General features: G+C 36.6%; 1 protein-coding gene across 5 annotated transcripts in view; it reads left to right on the forward strand.

Moving 5' to 3' along the window:
- Window positions 1-20,393, forward strand: part of DGKB (diacylglycerol kinase beta) — a 335,778-nt gene that overhangs the window by 44,632 nt on the left and 270,753 nt on the right. For 3 of the 5 annotated variants that reach the window (XM_018075883.2, XM_018075886.2, XM_018075884.2), the window contains exons 3-4: window positions 13,975-14,051; window positions 20,110-20,130. In XM_018075883.2, coding sequence (XP_017931372.1) covers window positions 13,975-14,051; window positions 20,110-20,130 — 98 coding nt within the window. The remainder of the gene's footprint in view (window positions 1-13,974; window positions 14,052-20,109; window positions 20,131-20,393) is intronic. The other 2 variants (XM_018075885.2, XM_018075887.2) reach the window with 1 other exon arrangement.

A 20,393-nucleotide genomic window follows, 5' to 3' on the forward strand; every position in this document is an offset into this window, starting at 1 on the left:
TCCCACCCCTTCCCTCTCAGGATTCATGTCCTCCCTTCATCTCTTCACCATCCTCTTGCAGCAGTGCCGTGTCCAGTCCCCACACAAGCAGCTCTGCGTTTCTCCTTAGGGCCATCCTTACAACACTGTTTGGCAATGGACTGAATGCCCATGGGTGGAACTGATAACCTGTGCAGAACTGAAAGGGGCTCTGTGTGAGTACTTGTGTTGTGGGTGCTGACTTGGACATTCTGACGAGGATAAAAGCCCATTATGTTTGGGAATTTCCCAGAGAAGCAATGTGCTTGTGCTGTACTTTGCAGTGTAGTGTAAAGATTCCTAAGCTAGGAATGAGCAGTAAAGTGGTGCAGCAGCACAGCTGGAGTCTATTTTCAGCTTATTTCAGGATCTCTAGAATTCCTTCAGTGCCTGATTCAAGCTAATCTCAGTCTCTTTACATAATAGTGCCATTTGTAGGCACACAGAACAACACTTTTTTTGAAACAAAACACTGCAGTATTCCTTTCAAAACATTTGGATGCTTACAGAATTGAATATTTCAGTATTTTACTTGGTGGGGGAGGGCAGGTGAAATAAAGGAAAGTGAAATTTGATTGTCAAAGAACATGTCCTGGGCTGCGTGAAAAGTGTGGCCAGCAGGTCAAGGGAGGTGATTCTGCTCATCTACTACACTCTTGTGGGACCCCATCTGCAGTTCTTGCCTGTTTCTGAATACTCTAACATTACTTTGCAATTTTTTCTGGGTTTTCCCCTCATGTAGAGAGCATTAGGTGAAGTATTTTTATTTTGAAATGGAAGTCATCCTTTTGGATCATTGGAAAGCTAAGGTCTCTGGAAACTTGGAAAATTATGAGATCATAATTTTTAGATTTTTCCAATGTCTCTGTAAGTGATATAGGATTTCTGAGCTTTTTCTGTTTAAGAGACATTAGTTAGAACTTTTTAAAAAAAGGCATGAAGGAACAAAAGAAGAGAGGTGAAAGAATAGGAGATCAGAAAACTGAACTTTTTCCTCTTCTGTCTTTCTATTTTTGAAGTCTCATCTACCTCTTCCTTTCTTTTCTTCTCCCCATCTTTTCTTTGTTTCCTCTTGTTCCATTCGTCCTTTTTGGTGACTAACTCTTCATCTTTCTTTCCTTCTCATGTCTTTTCTGCTTACTTTTGCTCTAATTATCTGGATCTTAGATGCTCTGGAGAGTATAATTGTTAATCTTCCTAATGGAGCAATATAAAATTAAATAAACAAACCTGTCCAGTGTGATCATACTTGGTAGAATTGGATGGATTAGGAAGGGATATAAATTTGAATCCTGGGACTTGGGAGTGTTGATAGTTCATTACTGTTATGTTGCCTTTGTCTGTGGCAACATTAAGTTGATGAATACCAGCATCATGTTACTGATGTTCTGCTACTAGGTTAGACAACTTAATGTTGTTATAATACCTTTATTTTAGGGCTACACATTCATAAAACATTTGAGTAAGCTTATGTTAAGTTTGTATTAAGCTTATAGTAAATAGACATTTATCTCTTTCTTTTAAATACGCATCAAGTTTAGCTTAGGGGCATATCTCTGTAGTTTGGCAATAGGTGACAGAAGATATTTTAGTAAATTGATTTGTTTGTCTCCTTTCTATTCCCCCCTCCCCCCCCAAGATGTAACATTAATTGGCAAGGTAGATGCTTCATGCTGCAAAGGTTACTGGTTGTTATCAGGAATGATTTAAGGAAGGACCTACCCAAAGATGGGGGACTCATTTGTGATTTGGAAACAGAGTTTTGCGAGGAAATTCTTGGTGAACTTGCCAGAAATCAGTAAAAGATAAATGACAAAATTGCTCTATAAAAATTTGTGATTTGATCAGTATGATGCTTATAGCAACTGTCCATAGTGGGTCCTAGCCTCTAATGGTTCTTTTCATGGAATAAATTCGTACAGTATATGCTCAAGATTTTTTATATGTACCGTGTCATTTTACAGTAGACCTACCATATGGCTGCATGTTTCAATAGAGCAGAAAGATACTAAGTTGGATGATATAGATAAGCATAAGTAAAAGTGTCTCAGGGTATGCTCACATTGCAGTCAAATTGGGAGTATGTCTCCCACAGCTTTAAAAGAACTGGCTTAATTTAGGTACTTTTGGTACCTTAGAAGTAAATTTTTGACAGAGTGACTGGTTGCTCTCCTATTCCAAACTGTTAGTTAAATATACAAATAAATTCCACAGATCACTCACTATTTGGTGGCTCTAAAAAACCCCTAGTGAATGTTAGAAATGCGTTTAAGATGACTTACGTCTTGGAAATTATAGGAATGAAACCCCAGTTAATAAAACTTAACTCTGAAAGATTTGGACTTGTTTAACAAGTTCTTTATCTTATTATTCATGTTCTTGGCATTCTCGTGAGTAAGAAGCACTCTTATTGTGTTACGTATCTGGAATTTGTAGAACTTTGTTTAACCCATCTGTAAAAGTTCTTCCCAGTTTATTTGATGGAGTTTTTAGTTTCTTGGTTGATTTATTTCATGATATCATCATGTATATCTGTCAGGTGCACTCAGTGACTAAACTTCTATAGTTAAGTATGAGTTGCTTGACTTTCATCTTTATCACATGATGCCTTCAAAATTACATCTTTTTTTATTCACAGAATCACAGAATAGTTAGGGTTGGAAGGGACCTCTGGCGATCACCTAGTCCAACCACCCCACCAAGGCAGGGTCACCTAGATATTCACTCAAGTATATTTATCCAACAGTTCATCATTAGTGTTTTAAGGAAAAAAATCAGTCTGGATCTGTAGTACTTGTCATTCCTTTCCCTTTGAATAAAGGTCTGTCTTCCCTGTGACTCAGATTTGCTGAGAGCAATTCATTTTGCATTTACCTAAAGTAAAAAAAGGTGATTTTTTCAAAGGCAGAGGAGTAAGCTTATAAAAGTGAACAGACAAGTTTTAAAGTTTTAAAACACAATACCTATGTATTACTCTATCCATCACACAGTAACTATCAATTGGTGGTAGCACACAAAAGAGCAAACATCTGTTCTGGGGAATAAGGTTGGAGAAAAATGAGGTAAGTGTGGGAAAATATACATGAAGAACAGATTGATGGGATAAAGCCATGAAAAACTGATTATAGGATAATTTTAGGATTAAAGATATTTCTGAGGGACTGGAACAGAGATGGCTGATAATTTGTGTGTTCTTGCTTGCCTTTTTTTATTAGCTGAAAAGGGAATTCTAAGAAGTGATAAGAGAGAAAGAAATAAAGCTTGAGAGCAAATGGGCTTTGGCTTCTAAGCCTCTAGAGGACAACTAACCCAAATGTATTAAACTGCTTAAATTAAATAGTCAAGCAGATATTTTTTAGGATTAGAGATCATTGCTTGTGGGAGCTGCTTATCTAAATAATGTTATTACCTTGCCAGGTAAGTTTCTATGAAAATGATCTTGGAGTGTCTCTTTCTGATGCTCTGACACAAAATACCATTTGATAAAGTCACAAATAGTCCTGGTAGTAGGGTTTAATGCTGCCTTTGTCATATATAGTATGTCAATATAGTATAATACTATAAGGTTTATTCTTACTTGTTGTCTCCTTAGAATCCTGGAATGAGCAAAGAATTATCCTAGTCCAGTTTTGATATTAAATTGGAAAGGTAGAAGATGAACTAAGGCAGATACAAAGTTCAGATCTAATATATTTGTGGAGAAAGGGAAAGTATTTACAATGCATCAAGCAAGGATCAGTAGAGCACAGCTCTTCAGGAGTGTTAACTGATCTTATGAGCTTTCCTTTCTTTGATGTCCATGCATGATACCTCTCTCCTGTACTCTGTTTCTCAAGTATAGTCTGTTATGGTCCATATTGTCTATAAAATTCTATGAGAAATTAATGAGATAAAGCAGTTAAATAATAGGATAAAATATTTAATGCTGATATAATAAAGATTTGATATAGGAATGCTGTAAAAAATCTGTTTATACCAAACTTGGACACAGTTGGCTTAAATGGAAACAGAATTTTTAAAATTTGGAACTCCACAGATAGAAGATTTATGGAATTACTACTTGAAACATCTGTTTCTCAGAGTAATGAACATAAAGCAGACTTCTCAGGATAGGTTTGCAATGGTAATTGTTAAGATAAATGAGCATATATTAACCTTAGTTAATGCATGAAGCTATAATATAGATACTGAGATGCTTTGCTGTATTAATGAAAATAGGAAAACTCAAAGTCTTCCTAACATTTAAGACACACTATTAGCCTCTTACCAATTGTTTATTAAATTTCAAGTTTCCGGCAATGAGGAGAACAATATTTTCCCAAAAGTTAGGTCTTGAACTGGAATTGGGACTTTTGACTTTTTAATGCTCAATCTGTAGCCTTTTTTCCTTCACTTTTATTTTTTAATTCTGTCTATTTAGCAGTGAGCTTTTTCAGTAGCCTTATAAGGTAGCTGAATGTGTAAATACCACAGTGGAAACAATCTCTGCATCATACCATGCCTTTGTAATTAAGCAGTGGTTGGGAGACTGTGACTTACAGGCAGATGTCTGCTAGCAGCTCATTCCTATGGACAACAAAGCTAGTTATTTTTTCAGTGACTAACTTTAAACTTTCTATATTAATGTTTCCACAGTCTCAACACCTGTAATACTATAAATACTCAAAGACTGTACTCAAAATGGACTTAACAGCAATCTCATCAGCAACAATGATAAATGAGAACTGCTCTTGCAGTGTCAACAATTTCAACACTCACAAACTTAATGTTCTACAAAGGAAATACAAATTGGCAAGACTTTATATACGCAATAATGATTTTTTTTTCTTTAGTCAGGAGTATTGAGTCAGGAACCTTCAGTCAATTTCTTATTGCATAAACTGCAGTACAGTTTTAACAAATATAGAATATTGTATAATGCCCCAAGAGGCCAGATCTGCTTATGCTGTCTATAGATGTGTAGAAAGTTAAGAAGACGTGTTCTTTTTCCCTTACCCAGATTTTTATGGGAAATTGATAGATTAGATCAGGTAATTTCTTACTGGTTGCAAAAACTGATCTGAATTCACCAATTTGAGCATATTATGTATATGTGCATGTATATATAAACTACAGTGCAAGCACTTGGCAACACTGAATGTATGTATACAGTGTCCATATAACTGCATCATTTGGAGTTTCCACGTCCAAATGCAGTTGGGCAATGGAGAATTTTGGGCATGCCAAAATACCATTACACAGTGACATTACTACCGTTCTTGGTAGAGTTTCTGATAGTTCTGATTGCCACTAAATGTTGAAAAGCTTTTGATAGAGTTTTTTTCTCTGAATCCTGGGGACAACAGGCTCTAGTGAATTCCTTTTTATCTGCCCTTCACTGCTACACCATGCATGGGATCACAAATTAGGAGTGATATTTAAAACAGATAAAGTGCAATTCAGTTAGTACTCATACATATCCACAGCAAGTGCAGGAACCTTCATCATTTGTAGTTTAAGATCCAGAGCCATGTGTACTTGTGTTGCTAATTCTTTTAGTTTAATGGCCTAGATATGTATCTGATTGTAAAGCCTTTATTCCTAAGAGAAACTATAATAGAGAATCATGATTGTAAGAAGTGTAGATTTTTTTTTTTGAGTAATGTTTCTTTTCAATAGTAAGTAAATAAATATCAAAGTAGAAGATAGATGTGTCTTAGTAGATCAGGAAACCATTAAGCAAAAAAAACTAAATTGAGTTGGAGTTTTATTTTTAAAAATAATCTCTTGATTCAATATTTATATTCCCTTATTGATAAGAGAATAAATTACTGTATTTTGAGAAAATTGCTACAGGCAAAAGTCAGAACAAGTGTTGACTCCAGTGTTCAGAGAGCTAAAATTTCGTTTCTGAAATACAGTTTCAGCACATAAGATGTCAAGAATTGTCCCTGTATAAACACTTAAAACTTTGTAAGAGGTAGAGTAAAATGAATTTGATACTTTGGAAGTAAGAAACATGATAAAGCAAAATGGGGAAAAAAAAAAATAATTGCTAAAGCTTCCCGCTTCAAGAAGAGCACAAGACCATTTTAGGGACAGTCTATGCTGTATGGAAGAATGGAAGAACCAGATGTACCTTTAAAATTTTGTCTTGTAATGAAAGAGGGACTTTAAAAAAAGCCTGCTTATAAAGAAAGGGGGAGAAGGGAAGACAAAATGACAAGCAAAACCCCAATTGCACAGGGCAATTTATACCAGCTGAGGAATTTCCCCCAAGATCTTTAAAATAAGGGCAGGCAATCAAAAGAAGCCATGGTACCTTGGTGAAATATGTTGCCAATTTTTAGTCACCCTCATGGTGAACAGGTAAAATGCATTATCTTAAACTGCTTCACACTTTCCCTTTGCACAGTTACTGTATTTTGTATGATATGTGATAATTTAAGTGGTAATGTAAATTCAAACCTGTAAGTGTTTAATATCTTTGCATGCCTTGGTATTGCATAACCACTTTGGTGATTTTATATTTGGGATATATGTGGAAATATAAGAGACTGTGTACCACTTCTTAGTAAATATTTTATATTAAAGGAATAGATGAGGAAGCTAAAATTTGCTGATAGGAAAAAAAATCATGCATAATAGTAACATATTAGGTAGAAATAGAGTATCTTAGACCTATCTGTAGAGGCTTAGAAAAAATATATGGTAATGTTTTCTTAATTCTATTTCTAGCATTTTTAATTTTTGATTTCTGAGACAGATTATCAAAATATTTCATTTTAGGCATGTAAGCAATTTTCTGCCATTTTTACTAGCTACTTCTTTTTAGAATAACTACCAAAGTTATTTACTTTTCTATATACCTGTGTACATACATAGGTATGTAAGAATATACAGTATGCTCATATATCCTATTCAATAACTTTTGAAGCCATAATAAAAGTTTTGGTTAAATAGATAATAAGTTCAAGGTATACAGATTAAAAATTAACAGAACCATAGAATCAGTAAGGTTAGAAAAGACCTTCAAGATCATCAGGTCCAACCCTTGACTGAATGCCACCATGCCCATTAAAACTTATTGCAAAATACCTCATCCACTCATTTTTTGAACACTTCTAGGAAGGGTGACTCCACCACTTCCGTGAAGAGTGCCTGTTCCAATGCTCAACCAGCCTTTCAGAGAAGAAATTTTTCCTTGTAGCTGACATGAACCTTCCCTGTTTGAGTCTGTTTCCCCTTGTCCTGTCTATAGTTGCCTGGGAGAAGAGGCTTACCCTCACCTGTCTGCAACCTCCTTTCAGGCAGTTGTAGAGAGTGATAAGGTCTCTCCCCAGCTTTCTTTTCTCCAGACTGAACAACTCCAGTTGCCTCAGCTGTTCCTCAAAGGTCTTATGTGCCAGACCCTTCCCCAGCTCCGTTGCCCTTCTCTGGACACACTCCAGCACCTCCATGTCCTTGTTGTGAACACAGGATTCAAGGTGCAGCATTTTGGGAAAAACAGGAACAAATGAACTAGTGTATTTTTTAAAATGTAGATTTCAAAACCAGTAGAAATATTCTCAAATTCACAAAGCCATTTCCCTGTTTCCACTTAAAATCAGAAATAATGCCTGCTAAATTTCAAACCAAACTAGTTTGGTTCTTCACTGCTAGTTAATGCTTAGATTTAGTGGTTGGGGTGAAATATGTTGTCATTAGCATTCATTCCTTAATTTCATAGAGAATTTTTTCATCATCATTCTAACTGAAAAAGTTTTGAACTGGCAGCCTGTATCAGATATTTTGACCATCTATAAACAGGAAATTAGAAAAGAGACAGGACAAACCCTGCTGAGGGTTTGTACGAATTTTCAGGCTCAATTGTGGTGATGGGATCTGAGGTCTGGAAAGGACTCCCGAGGCTTCTCCTCCTTCCTGGTCTCAGGGCAAGGTGTTTGTTAACAGGCTGACAGCCTCAGACTTGTGCTGCCTCCAGGGAGGCGCCTGATGCCCAACCCTAGGGCTTCCCCCAGCTGTGATGATGGGACAGGCCCTGGTGGCCAGGGCCTTCCCTGCTGACCCAGAGGATCCACAGGGTCCCAGCCCCAGGGAGCCCAAATCCTCACAGCACCCTGACATCCTTAGTCTTGCTCCTAGAGATGCACTGTGAGGAGCTTTCAAACTACTGCAGACTTGATTTTCTGATTATCAGGAGACAAAGGAGTCCAAAAGATGCTGAGAAAGTTAGTTGTAGTCATCTTAAAAGTGTGAAAACCAATACATTCTTTTTCTTCTTCAAGTGTTTTGAGGTACACACAGGACTTACCTGCAGTTCCACTCAATTCCTGGAGTCTGTTTTTGTCCTTTACTTATTTCTTTCTTTGAAAGTTTATCCCAGTAGCAAACAAAAATTAAGCCTCCCCAACTCCCTGTTGTTTGCCATATACTTTTCATTTGAACATCTGCTGAGGGAAGTGGGATTTGGTGGACGTTTTTTATTAATGTGGACTAAAGATGTGTTGGTACATGCAGTCAATATTCCTTTTTTCACAAAGAAGTCCTTGTCTGTGTGAGTATCATTTAGTACATAGCAACGGTTAAAATGGATCTGTCTTGCTCCTTGTGTTGCTGAGCCCTAACAGGGAGGATGGGTGGAAGAGGCAGATCCTGCATTGGGTGTCAGGAGGAAGTTTTCCTCTGCAGCAGGAGATTCTGTTCCTACCTTCCTCACCTTGCCTCTTCTTCTACCTCCTCCATTTCCCTTTACAGAAGTCACTTTCCATGGTATTTATTTAGGCAGCACCATCCAATTCTGTCTGGGTTTCTAAGAAGCTTTTCTCCTAATTGATTGTCACAGAATTCAGTAAGAATGTAATTTTCTGAAGGGTGGAATCAAATTCTTGTGATCAACGGGTGTTATCCAAACCATTGACAGCAGCTAGCGAAGGGAGGTCTCCTTTAGACCATGGGAGAGTGATTGCCTTCTCTGCCTGGCCACTCTTTTCAAGGTCATAATAGGTTTTAAATTCTCACTACAAGAAAACCAAAACTGAATGTTTATCCCACTAAAAGTTTTAAATGTTTGTCTTCTTTGTGAAATTTGCATCAAAGAACTCACAAACCAAAACCAAGGTGTGACCTAAATTAAAAGAGCTTTGCTAGTGAGCCTGCAGCCGTGCATATGGGAAGCATAGCATATGTAAGCTACTGCCTTCTACTAGTTCAGTAGCAACCATTAGGCATCTCTTACCAACACAGACATGCTGCGAGGCTGAGTCACACTAGATGAGCCATGTCTTTACTGGAACAACCTTTTTGTTGAGAGGTGAACAGTTTTTACTCTATGGTGCTGCATACAGGTTTGTTGGCAGGCATGGCCTTTTTAACACACTGGCATTTCTAGACCAGTGAAGCTTTAGATTAAGCACAGCAATAGCTTGAGTAAAAGCATGCTCTGAACAAAATGAACTATTCCAAAGGGAAAAAAAAAAGCTCTCTGTATAAATTTATATATACACATATTACTATAGGTTTCATCCACAAAAGTCCATAGAATAAGAACCTATATAAAAATTGCAATGTGAATTGATTGCTGGATTTCTCCCAATGCTTCTCATTGGCTTATCTGTCAAGCAGAGCTTTCGAGTTCAAGCTAGGCTTTGTTGCCATGCAGAAAATTGTGTATAGAGGGTTGGACCTTTTGTTTTTCTAAGTCCTGATAAGATGTATAGGAAATCTCTGTGGAGCTTTTCTATATAAATTTTAAACTTGACCTTAGTAGGACTTTGTATACCTGTGGTATTTTTCATATTGCATTAAGTTCACAAAAAGGATATAGAGGTAGAAAGTGCTTTACTTTTTGTTGTAGGTGTTAAAATTAGATATGGTCCAATAGATATGCAGGTTGTTATGAATTGCTGTTGAGAATAAGAAGGGAAATATAATACAAACATTGTTTTCTAGTGCTTATTTCCCTTTAAATTGAAAAACAATTCTGAGTACATAGCTTGCGATTTATTCTGAGTTTTATGTAAGTTGTCTTATATGTCTTTTTTTAAAGAAAAAAATCCTTTTCAAGGATTTTTCTGGGATAACAGAGAAAAAATGTAGACAAAGTGTGTGATCTGGGCAAGCTTTCCTTCTGTTTTGTGTTTTCTAATTATGGGAGAAATGGTACACCAAATTCCAGTCAACTGAGTGCTCAATTTTCTTCATCTGAAGTTGAGTCACTGTAAAAAATGAATAATAATTTTTAATGTGGGCTAAACCTCAAACAGTTTTGAACTTAGTATGTAAATTTGTCTTCAGTTATAAAAAGTATCCTTGTTAGGGCTGAAAGATAGTTAAGGAAAAATAGACGTTCTGATACTTTTGCTGTTATATATGCAGATTTCCTTTTTCTGGTATCATTGCTTTAATTGTTTTGCCTTTATTCTAAAACAATACAACATAAGCCCAAGTCTCATCTATATCTCTATTGTTTTGGAGCCTTTATTTTAAAATAGAATTTCTACAGCACTATATGGAATCCAGCTACTTTTTCCCATGTACTAGTAATAGCTTTTCAGTTAGGACTCTTCCGCATCGTGCCTTCCTGGAGCATGAGGTAGGATATGTCATCTCACCTCATCCAAGGCAAACTCTGATTCCTGGGCCACAGTTTCCCTTTTTCTCCTTCCACCTTCTTGACTAAATGCAAATTGCAACAGAAGATGGGTTGAACAGTAAGAGTTTTAAATGCTTTCAACCAGGGGAGAGAATTGAAGACCTTCTGTATTTTGACTGAATCCCCAAAACACTGCCCTAGTGGGTAATAAAAATAACAGAACTGTAAATAACAAAGAAAAAAGAGATTTTTCATGGCATACTGCATTTAAAGCTACATGAAATTTGCACTCTACCAGCTATAACTTTGCAGATAACATGGATTTAAGTGCTGCCATGACAGGCTATGTACTATATCTACATGTATTTAGAAACTTTCTCTTGAGGAGAGCTTGGAATACAGAGACTTAGACAAAGAAGGCATTTGTCCTTTATTTAAAAAAGAGGTAGGCGTAATCCAACAGAGTTTAAGACTATATTTGTGTTTTAACATGAGTAGGGCTTATGAATTTACTGAGATTGCTTCGAAGTGCTAAGTTAAGCAGAACATCTGTACTTTTGGGTAACAGTGAGAACACAGGTTCTTGTTAGATGCTTGTGTTTACATCATCATTTTCCAGTGATTATGTAGATGATTTGTATCAGACAAAACTATAATGGAATCCATAGCATTGTTGTTATTTCCTGCTTAGAAAACTTAGGAAAAATATCTAGTTACTTCTGTGTATATTTCCTGGAATTTTTTGTTTATTTCTTGGTGGAAAGCATGTGCTTGACTTTTTTTTTAAACTAGACTTGATAACATTTTATTGGAGTTTCTCATTTCTGTCGAATAGAACTTTCTAAGACACTGTCTCCTGTTTTTACTTTTTTTTAATTTGTTCTCCAAACAAGAGTGAAACTTGAAAATTATGTATTCTTCATATCTCTTTAGGTCAACTTATGAAAGATGGACCATATTCCTAGTACTAGTTTGCCTGCTAGAGGCTGAGGAAGGAGAATTAATTTTTCTGAGGATTGTCAGCACTGTTGAAGAGTACGCATGTAGAAGATTGTGCGTTGGTGTTTGACTTAAAATATCGATATGTCATTTTGAGCATTTTGAAAGATCTCTGTTCTAGCTTGGATACTGTCACATGAACTGAAAAAATGATTGAATGACTGTGAACAAAAGATTGGAAAACACGATTCTGCCTTGGTTCTAGTACTCAAAACAATTACAGCTCCTGACCAGAATGTGGAAATCTCTTGAAAAGTTTTGCTGGACAACTAAAGCAGAAGTTACATCCACAGACCATTTTTATCTTGAGAGTTATTTCAAACATAAAACTAGCTGTGCTTCTTGGATATGAACTGTTTTAAGCATGAAAAAGATGTCCCTATGCATATTGACTATCTTGGTACTTGACTAAGAAAAGTATTAAAAAAATGGAAAGTAAGGATTTAATTTATTTCCAATAAGTAACATAACACAGGTTTTGCTTTATTATGCATAAGCATAATACTGATTTAAAGATGAACAGACCAACAAAATTTGAAATGAAAAAGCATGGTCATTGCTGGACAAAAACCTCAAAACACTGTTTTTCAACCCCTAGAAAGTGGTCCATATGTATTTTATTTATGGGTTTTTTTTTCATAAAAATATGTGAGGAGACCTTACTGTCTTTCTGTTTGATGTCTGTTTAACCTCTTTCCTCCAAAGTTCAGAAAAATCCTTTTTTTAGCATGACATTCAATCACCTCTGTTATACATCTCATCTCACATTGCTGCTTTCATAGTTATTGAATTCATTATCATAAGATGCAATGATGCAATGATTTTTACATATAACCATCTATATGAATACTGGAAAACATATTAAAATAATAGAAACCAAATAAAAAATAAATTTTTGTCAGTCATCAATTTGTGTGCTTGTCCTAAACAGTAAATGTCTAATCCACCAATTTCTAATTACAGCTCATAATAAATTTTATTTCTTATATTGATTTATTCTTTTAATAGTTCATTTGTCTTTTTCACATAAAGTTGTAAGTTTTGCTGTATTTCAAATGACACAGCAATAAGACTATAGATGACTTTATCAAATAATTATTTGCTCTGACTGTCCATAAGACCTGCTAAACTCCATTGCTTACAGTTGACCATACTATTGGAATACATCCATTTAGTTACAATAGATGGTCTATAGCTGTTATGAACTGTTACATATCTATTTTTCAAATCCTTTTCACTATATTGTCTCCTTACAGGTCACATACTTTGCTAAATATATGTTTTAGAGTCAGGTTTAAGATACTGGATTTCTTTGAAGTCTAAGAACTATTACAGTACTATATTTTGTTTATATAATTAACAAAAGCCAGATTAGGTTCTAATGTTTGTAATATTAAGTGTTTGACTAATTGCTCATGTAATAGTCCTTGCTTGTCTCCTTTCCTTCCAGGTTTTGTTGTAGAAATAAAGGTGCAGACATTAAGTTTACCTCTTCTTCATTGCATCTGCTACTCATTACTAGTTTATGGTTTACTTCAGTCTTGTGGCCATTATGCACATTTGACCATTTTACACTCAACTATTGTATTTTAAAGAAAAAAATGGAGTTAAAATTATTTTTATTGTATTGCTGAGATATTTAATGTGGAAAAGACAATTATGTGCATGATGAATTCCAAGTGAATCTGAGTTAAAGGGTTTTATGTAGCGGCTACTCAGTGAGATAACTACTTTGTTATTCTGCACATGGACTGTTAAAAACAAGTTGGAAAAGTTATATCTACATGCTTCTGAATTCCAGGGATTTGCACAATTCTGTTAGACAAAAGACATCCAGAATTTACTGTAACTGACAGCTGTTAGAATATCTTAGAGGTCTGCAAAAATTGAGGTTTCGAGAGCAACATTTGTTTTCTGTGACATGACCAATGAAGATTTTTTTTCTACAAGGTTCCCCTTTATCTTCATATTGTCTGGCTCCTCTGACAGTTCCTCTACTCACTGGCAGCTCTGCCAAAGGAGATTTAGTAGGTGGGAATGACCATGTTTTTTAGGTGACTCAGGTTTCAAGGACAAGATAAGTGACTTGAAATAATCCTGCAAACAACTCCTTTAGAAATATCCTACTTAATAGTTAAGGATTGGATCATGTGTTTGTTTCTGAGCATTTTTTTTGCTTGATGCTTTTACAGTGTTTAGTGAGAGGGTATTGTATGCTCTCATTTTCTTTGTGCCCACAGCTCTCTTGTACAGCTAAAGAAAATTACTAATGTGCATTGAGAAAAGCTATTAGCAGTTTTGATTGTTGTTTCGTTAATTACAGTTCATATTATGTAAATCAGTTTTCCGTATTTTCATTTTCTCTCTCTTTATTCTTTATTCAGATTCCACCAAGAAAATTAAGGATGTCTTAGAAGAATTCCATGGCAGTGGTGTGTTAGCAAAATATAATCCTGAAGGGGTAATTCTTTTTCTTTCTTAATGATCAGAAATGGTGGGGAGAATTTGCATATATAACCAATCTAAGCATTTGAAATAGAAGATTTTTTAAAAATCAGCTGTTTGGGGTATTTGAAACTGTTAGAAAAACAAAAATATGAGTATTTTGAAAAACTAAAAATGTATGAATATCACATTAGACAGACCGTCTTAATAATTTACATAAACCCACTTCTTTTTTTTTTTTTTCCCTAAGATTTAGGAAACAAACTGTCATGGTTTGACCCCAGCTAAGCTCCAAACAGCCACTCGCTCACTCCCTCCTCCCCAGTGGGGTGGAGAGAGAATTAAAACAGACAGTTTAATAAGTAAAACAAAAGCTGTGCACACAGGCAAAGCAAAATTCACCACTTCCCATGTGCAGGCAAGTGTTCAGCCATCTCCAGGAAGGCAGGGCTTTGACACATAATGATTACTTGGGAAGACAAATGCCATCACCCTGAGTGGTCTCCACTTCCTTCTTCTTCCCCCAGCTTTATATACTGACCAGCATGCTATATGGTATGAAATATCCCTTTGGCCAGTTGGGATCAGCTGTCTTAGTTGTGCCCCCTCCCGACTTTTTGTGTAGCCCCAGCCTCCTTGCTGGTTGGTGGGGTGAGAAGCACAAAAGGCCTTGGCACTATGTAAAAACTGCTCAACCAGAACTAAAACATCTCTGGATCACCAACACTGTTTTAAGCACAAATCCAAAACATAGTCCCATTCAAGCTACTGTGAAGGAAATTAGCTCTATCCCAGCCAAAATCAACACACAGACATACCTCCACCAAAAAAAAAAAAAAAACAAAACCAAACCAAAAAAACCAAAACAACCCCACAAACCTAATTATAAGATTAACATGCTTTTCAATTATTTTTAAAGATTTGACATGTTAAGCATAATTTCAGAAGTTAGTAAAATCTGTTCTTTTAAAATTCTGTTTCCCTTGTGCTGTTTCTGGTAGTGGGATTTTCTGATGTTATGAAACAAAGAATTGAGCTGGAAAGAAAAGTGTTTGCGCATTGTCACTACAGATTCACCACTACACAGAGTATTCTGGTTTGGCTGGTAGAAAAAACCAGATTGTTTTCTTTTCTTATCCTCATTTGAAGTTTGTATTTGCTTAGCACATCCTAGTAGTGTGATTCAGAATGTAGCTAAATAAAAACCTGTTTCAGTAATGTTTCTAATATTAATGTTTCTAACTGTGCTCACACTGCGTGAAATTCAGGACAGAAAAATGTGCTAACCATTATGAAAATTACTTAATCTTACATTTCAGGGTGTAAAAGACAAGAATTACTGGAAACTAAGATAGTTATAACTCATTAAGTATTGAGAAAGTATTTGACACTTTGTACTTGGAAAGCAAAATGTTGGTAATTTTAGTCAGTTTCTGGGGAAAAAGTTTTGTGATTCAGTAAAATAGTATAAGTTGATGCTGTAAATGATCATCTTAAATTTCCAGGCTTTTAGTTAAATGCAATCATAGAATATAAAAGGATGGGAATGTTGTGATCATCTACTCTATTCTCCAGTGTAATGTAGGCTGTAGGAGCTATTGTTTTTTATTAGAATATAGGCACATTTTTGTTTGTTCTTTTTTTTCAGGAAAAGTCTGAACTGTTGATTTACAAACTCCATGTTTGCTTTTTTTTTATTTTACTTTAACTTCTGCAATTTTCTCTGTGCTCTTAGTGTATGTGATAAAATGGTCTTTATATATTATTCATGGTTTTTTTTCTAATTTTTCACTTTGTCATCATACAATGTCTTCAGTTTTGTGAAGGGTCCCTGTTAAAGTGAAAAATGTGTATTTTATGGGTATTTTAATAATATGTTGCCAAGCAGGTAATATGTTATCAAATTATCAATTGTGTATAAACATCGTTATTTAAAGTGGTGTGATTAATCTCTTTTAACAAAGTCATTCTTCCAGCTTGGGGGTGTGTGGACGTTGAGTCATGGCAAAATGTGATCAGTATGGGCACCCAGGACAACTGCTCTAATTTGAAGCCAGGTGAATTGGCAAAATTTGTGCAAAGCTGGAATTAATAAACACAGCTGGTCTTGAGACGAGTCTATGACTCTGCATAGTGTCTCCCAATTCTTCGTTTCACAGCTATTTGTTTGCAGAATCCTGCTAGTGTATTGCAACATCCAGGGATTATAGAGCAGGAGAACACGCAAGGCAGTGAGCAAGACAAGAGGAGGGAAGGGGAGGAAGAATGCAAGTCAGACACTCTGTAGTGACTTCAGTGTCTTCAGGAGGGATCAAGGTCTCACTGACTGCTGAGTCTGTGTTGGACCTAGGCTAAATCTGACAGCTTTTGTACTTTACTGCTTAGCAGTTAGACTTCAGGGAGTACAACATAAAGAAAACATACCTAGCAACAAAGCTACTTTGGATCTGGTAGGATTTGTTAGCTCAAGTTTCATGCCATAGGCTGCTGAACTGAAAGCAAAGTGACTGAGCTTTCCTCTGCCACAGAGTGACTATTGTGTTCTGACAAGAGAACTGCCTCTACACAGGTGTACCTGTATTTTTGTCATGCATTCAACCTGCTGTGTGGATAAACTCTTTACAGAATGATTTGCACATTGATTTTATGTGGTTGGATGAGGACTTCATGGGTTAGAAGTAAATAATTGATTATCTGTAAATGGGCTGACGAAAATTGACTGATCCAGCTGAGATCAGTCATAGTCCAGCTATTTATTTACACGTTATAGACAGCACTTCCATTTTGTTGCTGTATTTTGTAGAGGATACCATCATATTTCCATTTTAACTTTCTACTTCCTATATTGTTATCTTATAAGCACTCAAAGTGTTTTTTTCAAGTCTTGTTCTACCAAAGGATGGTGCTATTTTTTACCAATAAACATGGGACAGAAGAGCTATGGCAAAAATAGCAGAGAGATATATTTATGTACTTAAGATAAAGCCTTAGGAACTTCCTGATTCAAGCTTCCCTCTGCTTAAAGGGTTCAGAAATTTACTCCACTCCATTGCTTCTATATTGCAGTTTTTATCACAAGCTGATCCAATGGGATGCAAATAGCACAAGAAAAGTTACTGGTATTTGGAGTTTGTTACCTGAAGTAATCTGAGTGGATTTTGGGCTTAGGGGAAATGATGTATCTGATTATCAGAAAATTATCTATTATAGGGAATTTATTTATGAAGCTTTTAATCTCTACTTTCAATGTAAAAGCGATAACCAAAATTTCTGCGAATTCTACTGAATCTCTGCCCTTTCACCTTCTTCGCTAAGTCAATATCAAATGGGTAGTTAAGAATGGATTTTATACCTGGATATAAGACACATAGGTAGGTTAAGACTAGCCTCTTGGAAAACTGTGATTTACAAATATTCTTTTCATTATTTGAGATTTATTTGTATTAATTATTTTCAGTCTTTTCACTTTTAGGGGAGCATTGAATAGGTTAACAAGAATTAGGAAAGCAGATAGAGCTAAAGGTGGTATCTAAATGATCAGTAAGTATACAATATTGTGTGCTTGTAGTCTTAGTGTTGTCATCCTTTTTGAATGCATCATAATTTCTTGTTTGCCAAGGATGCCAATGGTCCTCTTGGCCACCTGGGCACACTACTGGCTCATGTTCAGCTGCTGTCAACCAGCAACCCCAGATCCTTTTCCACTGGACAACTTTTCAGCCACTCTTTCCCAAGTCTGTAGTGCTGCATGGGATTGTTGTGACCCAGGTGCAGGACATGACACTTGACCTTTTTGAACCTCATACCTTTGTTCTCAGCCCATTGATGCAGCCTGTTCAGATCCCTCTGTAGAGCCTTCCTCCCTCAAGTAGGAGATGAAAACTCCCACCCAACTGACCAAGCTACACTTGATAAACTTGTCCAGATTGTTGACAAGGATATTTAACAGGACTGGCACCAACACCAAGTCCGGGGAAACACTACTGGTGACTGACTACCAGATGGATATAACTACGTTGACCACCACTCTCTGGGCTCAGTCATCTGACCAGTTTATTACCCAGCAAAGAGTGCACTTGTCCCAGCCATGAGCAGACAGTTTCTCCAGGAGAATGCAGTGTCAAAGGCTATTCTAAAGACCTTAGAGGTTTTCCAACATTAATCATAACAATTCTATGGAAGTCCAGGTAGACAACAACTACAGCCTTTCCCTCATCTACTAAGTGGGTCACTTTGTCACAGAAGGAGTTTAGGTCAAGTAGGACCTGCCTTTCCAAAATTTATGCTGGCTTGTTCTGATCCCCTGGTTTTCCTGTATGTGCCATGTGATGGCACTGAAGATGGACTCCTCCATGACCTTCCATGCCACTGACGTCAGGATGACAGGTCTGTAATTACCTGAATCCTCCTTCCAACCCTTCTTGTAGATGAGTGCAACATTTGCCAACCTCCAGTCAAGTGGGACCTCCCTTGTTCACCAGGACTGCTGGTAAATGATGGAAGGTGGCTTGGTAAGCACTTGCACCAGATCCCTCAGTGCTCTTGGGTGGATCCCATCTGACTCCATAAACTCACATGTGTCTTAAGTGGTGTGGACAACGATTTCCCTTTGGATTCTGGAGGCTTCATTCTGCTCCCTACCCAACCTTCCAGCTAAGGGGGCATGGTACCACGAGAACAACTGGTCTTACTATTAAAGACTGAGGCAAAGAAAGCATTATGTACCTCTGCCCTTTCCTCATCTTTTATCGACATGATTCTGCCTGCATCCAATAAAGGATGAAGAGTCTCCTTAGCCCTCCTTTTGTTGTTAATGTGTTTATCTTAGAATCACAGAATGACTTGAGTTGGTAGGGACCTTAAAGATCACCTAGTTCCAACCCCCTCGCCATAAGCAGGGAAGCCACCTACTAGATCAGGTTGCTCAAGACTCCATCCAACCTGTCCTAGAACACTTCCAGGGATGAGGCATCCACATTTTCTCTGGGCATCCTGTTCCAGTGCCTCAATACCTCTGTGTAAAGAATTCCTTCCTAACAGCTAATCTAAATCTCTCCTATTTTAATTCGAATCTGTTTCCACTTGTCCTATCACTATTTGCCCATGTAAAAATCCCTCTCAGTCTTTTTTATAAGCCCACTTCAGGTACTGAAAGACCACTATGATATCTCCCTGGAGCCTTTTCCAGGCTGAACAACTCCAACTCTCTCAGCCTGTCTTCACAAGAGAGGTTCTCCATTCCTCTGGTCATCTTCATGGCCTCCTCTGGACCCACCCAAGTAGGTCGATGTCTTTTTTGTGCCGAGGACCCCAGAGCTGGATGCATCACTTCAGGTAGGGTCTTACAAGGGCAGAGTAGAGGGACAAAAGCACTTGCCTCAACCTACTGGCTACACCTCTGTGGATGCAGCCCAGGATGGAGTTGGCCTTCAGGGCTGCAAGCAAGGACTGCTGGCTCACGTCCAGCTTTTCATCCCTCAGAACCCCCAGGTCCTTCTCCACAGGGCTGCTGTCAATGAGGTCTCCCAGTCTATACTCGTACTCGAGATTGTCCCAACCCAAAGTAGCACCTTGCACTTGGACTTGTTGAACCTCATTAGGTTGTTGTGGACCCATTCTCAAGCTTCTACAGAACTCCCTGGATGTCATACCTTTTTCTCGTCTTTTTTTTTTTTTAATAGGATTTATGTAGTTTATAATTTTATTAATTCTGATAAGTTCTTACATTAAACAACTCTTCTTGATAACAATTTTTTTTATTTTTTTTATTTTTTAAAGTACACAGGGATGAAAGGCAAGCATTAGATTTATTTTTTTTCCTTGGTTAACTATCACTGCATGTTTAAAAGTAAATTTCTTGCACTGTCTAATCAAGACTAGCATGCTGACTTTGAGCCATTTTCTTGAGTTATGTGCTAATGCAAAAAAATGGGATATTCTATCTAATCTCTTAAACCTGTTCATTTAAATCACTAACCTTTCACCAAGAATATTTCTTTTACAAAAATAGAGCTTTAGAGTTATGACACTGCACTAATGTATGTGTCTTCTTTCTTTCCTTGCATGCCTTACAGAAACAGGATATACTTAATCAAGTAAGTAATCTTAATTTGATTTTTTCTTTTTTTATGCATGGGTTCAGTATCTTTTATTTTGTAGGCTTTTCATTGAGATGTACTTGTTAATAAATACTGCATGTGGCTATTCTGTCAGATAATAGATGAATATTTAAAGCTGAGAGCAGAGTGCACTCTGTTTATGGTGGCAGACTTTTCCACTGAACTTCATTTTTATCATTCACAGTACATAATTTTGCTAACATTAATTGAGTTGAATATAAGAAATAAGTTAAGAGCAA

Source organism: Manacus vitellinus, unplaced genomic scaffold (assembly GCF_001715985.3).
Source record: "Manacus vitellinus isolate BGI_N305 unplaced genomic scaffold, ASM171598v3 scaffold_3_pilon, whole genome shotgun sequence".
In the NCBI taxonomy this organism is placed as follows: domain Eukaryota; kingdom Metazoa; phylum Chordata; class Aves; order Passeriformes; family Pipridae; genus Manacus; species Manacus vitellinus.